At 44.4% G+C, this 11,760-nt stretch overlaps 2 protein-coding genes and 1 long non-coding RNA gene across 3 annotated transcripts; 1 reads left to right on the top strand and 2 right to left on the bottom strand.

The window, feature by feature from the left end:
* Positions 1-33: 33 nt before the first annotated feature.
* Positions 34-2,449, bottom strand: LOC137591187 (uncharacterized). The gene is made up of 4 exons (XR_011034621.1): positions 2,340-2,449; positions 1,692-1,942; positions 550-594; positions 34-435 (listed from the first exon to the last, which is right to left on the bottom strand). It is a non-coding gene; the product is annotated as an uncharacterized lncRNA (long non-coding RNA).
* A 1,544-nt stretch (positions 2,450-3,993) lies between these two features.
* Positions 3,994-7,180, top strand: atp5f1b (ATP synthase F1 subunit beta). Its single transcript, XM_068309490.1, has 9 exons — positions 3,994-4,152; positions 4,808-4,981; positions 5,061-5,235; positions 5,316-5,437; positions 5,525-5,709; positions 5,787-6,068; positions 6,161-6,373; positions 6,461-6,662; positions 6,745-7,180. The coding sequence occupies exons 1-9, from the start codon at positions 4,050-4,052 to the stop codon at positions 6,840-6,842; spliced, it is 1,554 nt and encodes a 517-aa protein (XP_068165591.1). The 5' UTR covers positions 3,994-4,049; the 3' UTR covers positions 6,843-7,180.
* A 621-nt stretch (positions 7,181-7,801) lies between these two features.
* Positions 7,802-11,119, bottom strand: LOC137591468 (retinol dehydrogenase 7-like). Its single transcript, XM_068309491.1, has 6 exons — positions 11,061-11,119; positions 10,152-10,314; positions 9,668-9,982; positions 8,478-8,736; positions 8,203-8,366; positions 7,802-8,128 (listed from the first exon to the last, which is right to left on the bottom strand). Exons 3-6 carry the CDS (start codon positions 9,978-9,980, stop codon positions 7,905-7,907), a joined length of 960 nt encoding a protein of 319 aa, XP_068165592.1. The 5' UTR covers positions 9,981-9,982; positions 10,152-10,314; positions 11,061-11,119; the 3' UTR covers positions 7,802-7,904.
* Between the last annotated feature and the right edge of the window lie 641 nt (positions 11,120-11,760).

Raw genomic sequence — 11,760 nt, 5'->3', positions numbered from 1 at the left:
CAACGAGTGCATTTCCCCCTTTTTTATGAGTGTCGTTTTCACATTGTTGGTCATGCTGTTTAAGACAGGAAGAGAAAGGAAAGCCTCTGGGAACAATAGCAATTTGTCTGTTTGCCTCCCCTTGGGAATATTTATGGAGGTTTTGTTTTTTTTTACGTGACACATTTTAAAAATCACTTAACCTTGATTCTCATGTTTTGCTGCTTTGATTAAAATGAACTTTGCCTGTAAATGACAGCATTATGATAAATACTAAAATAGCTGTTAAAAATGAGATTATCCTACCTTTGGACACTTTTGCATTCATTTACTGTATGCAATATTTAATGTGGGATTGTGGGAGTTGTTGTCTGGGTTACCTTGAATGAGATAAAGACACAGGTCTGGTTTCTGTGGGCTCATCAGGACACACGACCCCTTTCACCTCTCAGCCACCTGATCCATTTGCGATATAAAAATATCTGTTATAACTGCATGCTGTGATGTTCCTCCTTCCCTCCGTGCCTCCAGAGGCCTCGCCCTCAGAACAATTCAGAAAGAAATTCATACCTTCAGGCAAAACACCTTGTGAAGAGCACTGCATGCATGATTCACCTGTGAAAACACAGCATTCATTTGTCTCCTGGAATGATTTAGTGTAAACACAAACAGATTTCCAGAAGCGGAAAAACAGCAAATTAGTATGAAGGGTAGTTCCACTGTAGCATTTATGCAATTGGTGCTGTCATGTGACATCATAATGGATTGGAGCTAACGAATACACCCCCACGTCTGCATTTAAACTCATAAATCTAAACCTTTATGTTAGAGGAAGCCTCTTTTCTGGCAGAGGTCTCTTCAAAGATGGATTTTAAAAGAGCAGTTCTTCCATTTTTATTGAAACCTGATGCATGTGCCCTTTTGGGCTCCACAGAAAAGCCTCATAACACCTTAATCTTTTTATAATTCCAGCGTAGTCCCAGATCAGATAAGTCTTAACATCCCACGGGAGCGTCTGCAGCCATAAAAGCTGGACTAGAATCGAATAACTCTGCAACACGGATGACGGCGTGTGTTTTTATTGCCCACTGTGTTACTAAAACCAAGGAAAGATGAGCTGTCACTGAAGCATGCTCCCCTTGAAAGATGGGCCTCCTTAAATCTGGTCGGGCTCTTATTCGTGAGAGCTGATTAGACAAAGTGAGAATTTATGAGAATTTTTGCTGTATCAATATTACATCTGTTTGTCACTGTTCGCAGTTCGGAATTGGAAGCTGTCATCGCCCATGTCTGACTTTACAGTGTAAACACGCTCTGCTTTGTCTGCCTGACATCAATGAATCAACGTTTTATTGCTAAGACGCTCATAACGCGCAAATACACGGCGAAATGAGGACACAGCAAGGAGCGAAAATATGACATGTCTGATCCAGATGGAAAACCACAGTGTCCAGTCATGCTTTGCAGAAATAGGGCAGCTGACACTTCTCTTAAAAAAGAAGTTTGTTTGTTTTTAAAATTTCTCTCACAGCAGGGATTTTGAAATGATGCTGCATTTAGAGACGCCGCCGCATTAGCCATTCATCCACTGAGTGTGTTAAGAGATGGAGAAGATACTGAAACAACACAATGCACAACACAATTAAAAAAATTAAAAAAAAAAAAGCCGCTTCATGTCATTCCACACCATTTCATTTAAAGCGAGCGGTTACCTTTGAACAAGTGTGGCGTGAACAAAGCAACAGGGAGACTCTTTTATGACACTGCAGAAGACGCCATTGACTCTGAGCGTCCCCACCACCCCTCAGGGCGTCTGCATCCGTTGATGTTTGACGCTGTTCCTACAAGATAACGCATGTTCACTCCTCAGACGGTAAGACCTCTGGAGAACACGACTGTTGATGGAGGATCAGGGACAGAAGCGAGAGGAGAAGCCGGAATGTATGTCTTGACAAGGTCTGATCTGAAAAGGAGTCAAGTTAAAATGAAACTAATGACAACTTCCTGAATACCTTAATGTCAGCGTTAACTCATTTAAATAATCACACTGCTGACACCATTCACAGCAGAGGTCGTCATGGTTATTAGGTCAAGCTGGGTAAACCAGGCCGCCGAGCTCCAATCGTCTCGTCTGAGTTGTATTTTTCCCAATATCCGGCATGTCATGGGGCATGATGGGCTTCTACGCCTCGGGCCGCCACGGAGTCTGAATGCGAATGTCTGTGCAACATTTTTTGACAATCTATCCAACCACTACGCATAAATTTGAGTCTGGACTGACTGCTGCAGCGCTAACAACACGGTTTCTGACCTTTTAAAGTTGTTTGTCAAAAAAGCTTGAAAAGTAGAAGTTTCCTCACAACGACTGCAGGGAGACATGTGAGCGGAAGGTCAGGTGTCGTCTGCTGTCGGTCTGTCTCAGGTGTGAACGGGGGGGGGGGGCTTTGCAAAACCTGTAAGTTGGAGGAAATGGCAGAAGTTTGATTAGAGATGACTTTAAATCGTTACCTCTCAAACTGAGTATATTCAGTGACAAACACAATTTTCCTAAACGCTGCGGAGCTTCTCTTGGAAAGTGTTTGGGCAACACTTCAGACTTTGTAGACACAGTCCTCATGAGCCCTCTGAAAAAGATCAGACTTTAAGTGGCATCCGCAGCGTTGACTATCAGCGTCTGCTCTTGTGTTTACCTATAAAAGTCCAACCACACAAACTTGGCAAGACAAAGAATTCATAGTCATTACACAGGCTTTACTTTGGGACACGCACAGGAAATTTAATTCAAATATGTGCCATGTTTTCATGGGCAGACACAGACTAGTTGAGATGCATCTATACCTGCAGCTGGAGGAATGATGCCAAGCATTGCTCACAGGGTGAAGCAGAAGATGAGCTGCAGTGTTTAAGTGTTTTGCACAATACTGTGCAAGACTGCATTTATTGAAATGGAGATACTGTATTCTTGTGTCACCTGCATCCAGTGACATCATATACGATGTAACCCAACACTGAAAGTAAAAAAGACAAATTCCATTCACATATAAGTGAGGAAAAAATGGACAATTAATGTAAAATGAAATAACTGTACATGGGCCTGAACAAATCCTTCACGAGTTCAGGATGCGGCCACTTCCTGTTCAGCAGTGCCCTCTAGTGGAATTATGACGAACTCACTCCTACAGTCTGACTGGGAAGTGGTCTTCACTAGTATATAACTCACACACAGCTGCTCACACAGCAAGACAAAAGGCAACAGTTGGAGGTAGAACAAAATATAACACATATTACTGTACAACATGGCAAACGGGTTAAGAAGACAGAAACAGATGCACGTTATGAAAAACCCATGAAGAAGAAGAGTGAAGCCTTCACTGTCAGCCCTGGTGCAATAAAGAACCTTAAAATATCAGCTCCCTGTTATTAATGGCAACATCTGGATTTAAAAAAGAATCAAATAAGAGACTGAAGCCACCACTTGGACTAAAGACATTCAGGAAACACATGTAAATGCAAAAAAAAAAAAAAAAATTGGCGTGCAAGTATTGATATATGAAATGTTCCATGTTGATGCAGCTGGTTGACGTCACATAATTCCTAACTACCTTATAAATGGTTAAAGTTTTAACTATGCAACATATTTTATGTAAAAATCAGTTAATCTTTGAGTGTTGTTTACATTTGACAAAAAGTAGTAAATAAAATCAAATTAACACAGCAGAGTAAAAATCAAGAATGACAGTCTGTGTCAATAAAAACAGATTAAATGTTTCATGTTTAGCTAAAAACTAATAATACAAAGGATAACTTTTGTTTTGTGTTTTAGTTGAGGCAATTGATTCGCTGTGGCGACCCCTGAAGGGAAAAGCCGAAAGGAAGAGAAGAAGAGTTTTGGTTGTCATTCAGAAGAAGTCAGTCAAACAGGAACCTGTGGAGGGCAGAATGTCTTCTTGACAACTGCGCATGCTCAGTTTTGGCTTTTGCGTTGCACGCATGCGCAGTTCACATAAGAGGTCATTCACTATAAAGCCGTTCGCCCCTCCGTCTCTTTCCAACCTTCAGCCATTTTGACAATGTTGGGAGCTGTGGGACGCTGCTGCACCGGGGCCCTGCAGGCTCTCCGGCCTGGGGTCCAGCCCCTGAAGGCCCTCGTCGGATCCCCGGCCGTTCTGTCACGTAAGTCCCGCATGCTTTGGTGCGTTTGGTCGAAATCCCGCAAAGAGAAACGGCGTTCGCGCGTCTGTCGCGGAAGGGCAGGGGCGATGCTAGCAGCTAGCTAGCCACACGCTGGCTGTCCGTTAGCAGGCCTCAAAGTGAAAAGTCAAATTAAAAAACCTGTCGGAGCGATTCTACAACGTTACAGGTGGAGAAATGTTTCCACAAGAACACCATAGAGAACAGTTAGCTAGCGTTGTTCCTATGCTAACAGCTATGACCTCTGAGTAATGACATGAGGCTGCTACGTTAGCTTTACCAGCTATTAGACCCAGCCCGGTTCACAAGGTTAGACAGTCCTGGATGTTCGTTGACATTAAATCCACGTAGAGGAGGACGCAGCATGAAGGATTTGGTTATGGATCAGTATGAACAGACTTGTTTGACTGTTTTGTTTCTGCTAACAACATTAGCACTGGTGGCTAATGTACATTTCATTCATTTGATTTCCACATTAGCATCACGTAATGGGAGTTAATGGGGTGTTGAATTGGATGCTAGGTGTGTGTTTCAGTTTAAAGTCTCGCATGTTTGTATCCGTGTCCAGTATAACAAGGTCATGGCCACAGCTTTGTTTAGCATCAAGCTAACTGTACACCCTGTTCTTCACCTCCAGGCAGAGACTACGTCGCTCCTGCAGCAGCCGCCGCCACCGCCAACGGACGGATCGTGGCCGTGATCGGAGCCGTTGTCGACGTCCAGTTCGATGAGGGTCTCCCACCCATCCTGAACGCCCTGGAGGTCGCGGGCCGTGAGTCCAGGCTAGTCCTGGAGGTGGCCCAGCATCTCGGTAGGCACCAGCCCAGCAGACGGGTCACATTATACACACACACACACAGGATGGAAACTGAAATGTTGTTTGTGTGTAGGGGAGAACACAGTGCGGACCATTGCTATGGATGGTACAGAGGGTTTGGTTCGTGGACAGAAGGTTCTGGACACTGGTGCCCCCATCAGAATCCCAGTGGGACCTGAGACTCTGGGCAGAATTATGAATGTCATCGGGGAGCCAATCGATGAGAGAGGCCCCATCACCACCAAGCAGTGAGTTCAGTTTGGAACCGCCACTATTTCTCATATAGAAGTCATGAGTGCGTCAAGTTCTTTTTATTTCCCCTCACCAGGACTGCACCCATCCACGCTGAGGCCCCCGAGTTCACAGACATGAGTGTGGAGCAGGAGATCCTGGTGACTGGCATCAAGGTGGTGGACCTGCTGGCCCCCTACGCCAAGGGAGGGAAGATTGGTGAGGTTTAATCACGTGACGCCGCTCACGTTCAACTCTAACCCTACCTTTCGGCGCAGTCTTACCTTTTTTTGTCGACACGCTCAGGTCTGTTCGGCGGTGCTGGTGTCGGAAAGACTGTACTGATCATGGAGCTGATCAACAATGTGGCCAAAGCCCACGGTGGTTACTCCGTGTTCGCCGGTGTGGGAGAGCGAACCCGTGAGGGAAACGATTTGTACCATGAAATGATCGAGTCCGGTGTCATCAACCTGAAGGACACCACATCCAAGGTGAGGGATACAAACTCGAGTGATCAGTATTCACCGGCAAACATCCACCCCTTACCTTGATTCTTGTTTCTTGCTAGGTGGCGTTGGTGTACGGGCAGATGAACGAGCCCCCAGGCGCCCGCGCCAGAGTGGCTCTGACTGGACTGACGGTGGCCGAGTACTTCCGTGATCAGGAGGGTCAAGATGTGCTGCTCTTCATCGACAACATCTTCCGCTTCACCCAGGCCGGATCTGAGGTGTCTGCCCTGCTGGGTCGCATCCCCTCTGCTGTGGGCTACCAGCCCACTCTGGCCACTGACATGGGTACCATGCAGGAGAGAATCACCACCACCAAGAAGGGATCCATCACATCCGTGCAGGTAAGCAGCTACTCGGAGGAGGATCGCTCATTTGCCGATCGTTTCAAGGTCATTGGAGGCGTATTGATCAGTAATCCACTCTTTCCCATCAGGCCATCTATGTGCCCGCTGACGATCTGACTGATCCCGCCCCCGCCACCACTTTTGCTCACTTGGACGCCACCACCGTGTTGTCCCGTGCCATCGCCGAGCTGGGGATCTACCCCGCCGTCGACCCCTTGGACTCCACCTCTCGTATCATGGACCCAAACATCGTGGGAGCCGAGCACTACGACGTGGCCCGTGGCGTGCAGAAGATCCTTCAGGTTGGGGACTTGAACCCTGGATTTTGTGTGTGTGTGTGTGTGTGTGTGTTTGAGTGGACTAACACAAGGTCCCTTTCTTTCCTATAGGACTACAAATCCCTGCAGGATATCATTGCCATTCTGGGTATGGATGAGTTGTCTGAGGAGGACAAACTGACGGTAGCTCGCGCCCGTAAGATCCAGCGTTTCCTGTCCCAGCCCTTCCAGGTGGCCGAGGTCTTCACCGGCCATTTGGGCAAATTGGTGCCCCTGAAGGAAACAATCAAGGGCTTCAAAAGCATCCTGGGCGGTAAAAACATGTTAAAATACCTAATAGTTGTAAAAAAATTTTATCTGTACCTGTAACACTGATACTACCTTTTTTCTCGTAGGCGAGTACGACGCTCTGCCCGAACAGGCTTTCTACATGGTCGGTCCAATTGAGGAAGTGGTTCAGAAGGCGGAGAAGCTGGCTGAGGAGCACTCGTAAACACCCCAACAGGATCTACTGTTTTGGGGAGAAGAGAAGAAAACGAAAGAGGGGTTCTTGTTATTTACGAGCACTTGGTTTGTAAAAGTTGTCAAAATACAAATGTACCTGTCTGTCATCCCGAAAGAAAACTCTATTTAATGTTTCCAGTGAAAGATGGAATTAAACAGTCTTTACATAAACCTGCTTCTCAACGGAGTTCTTGGCTGATTTTCATTAAGTGGCTGTCTTTATCCAATCTGACCACTAGAGGGCAGTGTTGAGCCGTGTTTGCTGTCTGAATGTCTGATCTGAACTGTGTTGCAGCTCATGTTAAAATAAACTGCTGGACAAACAAATAGATGTCTGCCTCGACCTTAAATGTGACTAATTTTTGAGATCACAGGTTACATGTTAAGAATTCTTGGGATTCCTTTGCTGAAAGCATTAATAATTTAATCATGAAGCTGAGAGTGCAGGGTGTTTTCTAGGTTAGAGGGATCGGAGTTCACATGATCCTTCCCAAAGGATCACCGTGTAAGATTTAAGGACAAAGTGGTGTAATATTACAGGATGGGAAACGGCAGACACAAGTTCCTGACTTTGATGAAAGCTTCTCAACAGTTAAATTTTTTCATTGTTTTCCTCCAAGCCCTGGAGGAAAACAAAACGTGACTCCCAAGTATGTAGTGAAAATGAGAAAGGGTTTGCCAAGAAAGTGAAAAGGTGAGATACTCCATAAATGTTGCAGTGAATCCGAATTAAAAGTTGGATCCATGAGTTGTTTTCATTTTCGAACATTGATAGAAACCTGAGGAACCAGTCCTCAATTAAATGTTTACCAAATGTCAACAGATATTAAAGTTCCAACAGCTGGAACAGAAAATCTTGAAGATACACAGGCTTGGAAAACAGCTCCAGTTTCACTAAAGTCAGAGAAAGGCGGAGGAAGGAATCAGGGAAGTGATCCAGAATGAAAGGATTGTTTAAAATTTATTGATTGTATCACAAATAGTGAAAATGACCCGACACTTCAGTCAGGATGGATAAACTTCACACTAGTGATTGTTCCATAAGCACAATTCACTGCTTCTCAATGCTAAAAGAAATTAATTGCCGGCTCAACACATAGTCAGAGACACAGGACGGCATGTATGACAGCGGCAGCCAGAAAAACTTGGCATCCCAGCCAGGGGAGTAGCGGATGCGAGGCCAGGTGGCGGCGATAGCGTGCTCCATGCAGCTGACCACCTTCATCAGATCTCCATCGCTCATCTGGGCAACTTGATTGAGTATGATCCCTAACACTAGAGAGGAATTAATGGTTAAATAAATTAAAAGACAAAGACATGGATGAATGAAAACGACGATCCAAACTTACTCTTTTGTAGAAATTCAGTTCCGTAGTCATCCCTGACCTCCTGGGGCATTCTGTCCCACAGCATCTTGAGGTTTTTTCTCAGGATGGACACATCGGTCACGTTTGTCTTGAAGAAGCCTGGCTCAATGCAGAGGACTTTGACACCAAAAGGCGCCATATTCAACCTAAATACGTCATTTGGAATAAAGTTAAATTTTATTATGTGTTATTTCAAGCAGGTTTTGAACTTTGAGTTGATGTGCAGACAAATAATTGGCAGTGTGTTCGTGTTTCACCTGAGACTATCATTGAAAGCCTCCACTCCATACTTAGAGATAGTGTACGGGCCTCCGGTGGCACTGATCCTCCCAAACACACTGGCTACGTTGACCACCCGTCCACGAGCCTTCTTAATGAGCGGCAGGACGCTCAGAGTCACCGAGATCACCCCGAGCAGATTGACATCCAGCATGGATTTATAGTCATCGATGACCAGCCAATCGTGTGGGGCCGTGGGAATAGCCACGCCTGCATTGTTGACCACAGCCCATAATCCTTGAAGGATCAAACACATCCTGTTAAGACAATTGTTTTAATCATACAGAAAAGTAGAGATCTTCTGCATAAGTGAGGGTTTTTAGTTAAATAAGAATTTTGATGTGCTAAAAAGGTAATATTGACATTTAGCATGCTGTTACTAAGAATGATCTTGTTGAGACAATAATTTGAATCATATGGAAAAGTAGAAATAGGTACTTAAGTGGGAATATGTTGATGATCTGGGTGTTGACGGACACCGGTACGTTCCAGTGCAATGCTAGTGAACGGGTTGACTTTATAACACAGCAGCATGTCACCAAAATGCTGCCTTGTTGCCAAGCAAACAGATTCTGGTAACACATATGGATGGTGACTGAGCAGTTCCAACTTGAACACAGAGAAATTTGCTGTTTGTGCCAAAAACGCTCGGGGCTATGTGAAGATATAACCTGGTTTCAAGTTAAATAACAATTTAAATATGCTAACTAACTAATGTTCACATGTAATATGCTGTTGTTAAGCAGGTATACCATCTTATTGCAGCTCCCTATTGCTCAGTAATCCGCAGTTAAAGAACAAACAGTTTGTACCTCCTGGAAAGCCAACAGGATGATCAAAAATAATCCAGGATCAGAACCAATTTACGGATTAGACGCAAACTCTAATCACTTGTTCCTCTTCTTTGAATTTGATTAATAACTTCAGTTATCCCAATCAAAAGAGTTTGAGGAGATAGTTGAGGCTAATACATCCAGGAATTAATGGGGCATTTCCTTCTTGAGATCACCTTCAAAAAGCCATGATGAGCTGGCGTCTCATCTGGGGTGTAACCCACAGCCAGCTGGCTTAGTGAAGGTGGATTACCAGCTGAAAATGAGACGATTGCGATAGTGTCGTCTACAAGAAAATGTATGGACTGATGGATGGGAGTCTCCCTCACACTCACCGAGATCCCCAACTTTATCCTCAATCATGGCTGCGACATTGTCAACGCTCTCCTTGGACCTGACGTCCAGGTGAGCCGTGGTCAGGTTGGGGGAGCAGGACTTCTTCAGGTCCACCTCTCCCTTCTCCGTGAAACAGCCGGCGATAACTCTGAAGCCCTGCTTGTCCAGATGGCGTGCCAAGAGGTTTCCAAAGCCAGAGTCGCAACCCGTGATGTAGACATACTTGTTGCCCTTGTCTGGGACCCGGGGCAGCTCCCTGACCCAGCGGTACAGGTAGTAGAAAACCACCAAGCCCAGGAGGAACAGGTACATGACTGGATGGGCAGAGACACAACAGTCTGTTGGTGTTGTGGGTCAAATAGTTTCACTAGTTGATGTCTAAAGATTGAACTTTGTAGTCAAACTAACCTCCCTGCCTCTTTAATACTTTTTAAAGCTTTAAAAACTCTGATTATGTTGTAAAGGCAAGTGAAAAGAACTCACCTGTGGAGAAGTCTTACTGGATTGCCGGATGGTTCACAGTGTTCAAAGAATTTGGGATAGAGAAGAAACACAGCCCCACCTTCCTGCAGGACGTGTGGCACCAGGCGCCACCTACTGGTCAGGGCAGAAACAACTGCAAGCTGTTTGTCCAGCTCTGCCTCGCCTTCCAGAAGTGCGAAAAAAACAAAACGGACTATCTATTATATCAATTGATCATGTATTATCCTACAGTATCCTAATACTAAACAGAGAAGACAAATGTTCTAGAATTAAATATGACTGGAATCCTTCAGCTGATCCCTGGGGGTAAATACCTGTATTATCTAAAGCTTTTTAAATTCCTACCACTTGGTGGCAGCAGCGGTGTTTCTCCGCTGTTCTGCTGCTGATGCCTTCAATCAGTTCTTGATGAATTCTACACTATATTGACTCAAGTATTTGCTCAGGCGTTCCAATCACTTCCATGGCTACAGGTTTATAAAGTCAAGAACCTAGATAAGCAGATTACTTCTACAAACATTAATGAAAGAGGAGACTCAGGATCTCTCAGGATAGGATGTCACCCGCACAATAAGTCCCACTGTGAAATTTCTTCACAAATAAATATTCCACAACTACTGATACTGGTTCTATTACAGAGGAATAAAGCTGATCAGCCATACATAACAAAGTGGAAGCATTTGAGGACAACAGCAACTCAGCCAAGACGGGGGAGGAAACATAAAACACAGACCGTGGTCAGCACAGGTTGAGGCACATACAGAGCAGAGCTCAACAACTTTCTGCAGAGTGAATAGCTACAGAGCTCTAAATGTCATGTCATCTTCAGATGAGCTCAAGAACAGTGCGTAGAGAGCTTCATTCAGAGAGACCAGGTAGGATTAGGGAGTACAATTTGACGTCACTCACCTGATCTCCAGTGGACAACAGTCAACACTTATCAGTCATGACAGGAACGGCTGCCTCCCCTTCTGGAAGTGAAACAAATCAATTATATCCGTTATATTAAAATTGATCAATACGTTTCCCAATACTTAAAATGGAAGACATGTTCTTGAATTAAATATTTCTGAAATCTTTCAGTTTATTCCTGGGAGCCCATGTTAATTGAAGCTTTTTAATTTTCTACCACTAGGTGGCAGCAGCGGTGCTTCTTCCCTGTTCTGCTGACGTCGCCTTGAAGAATTTGGAAGAATTGCTTTTCCAAAAACATATTCCTTGTAATTAATGCTTGAAATTTACACTCATTTGTAATCAATGCAGCTCTGAATGTCTCAATGAATCAGGGAAGATCTGGCACGAAACTGTGACGTGTAAAATTATATTAATGCTATTTGACTTGGGTTATTTATAGTACATAAATGTTGCAGTAAATTTGAATTAAAGAGTGGCTCCATGACTTCATTTTCTTTTCATTTTCTAACATTGATAGAAATCTGACCAATCAGACTTCAATTCAACTTTAATCAAAGATGTGAATAGATGCTAAAGTTCCACCGACTGGAACCGCTGCTTCACCCCCAACTGAAGATGTAGTTTTAATCAGTTTTAGGTCTATTTCATGGGCAAACAGTCTCAATACAGGAGACATGTAATGCTGGGAGTAGAG

The sequence above is a fragment of the Antennarius striatus genome, chromosome 24 (assembly GCF_040054535.1).
Source record: "Antennarius striatus isolate MH-2024 chromosome 24, ASM4005453v1, whole genome shotgun sequence".
In the NCBI taxonomy this organism is placed as follows: domain Eukaryota; kingdom Metazoa; phylum Chordata; class Actinopteri; order Lophiiformes; family Antennariidae; genus Antennarius; species Antennarius striatus.
The sequence above is the reverse complement of the archived record's forward strand: the minus strand, read 5'-3'. Positions and strand labels throughout refer to the sequence as shown.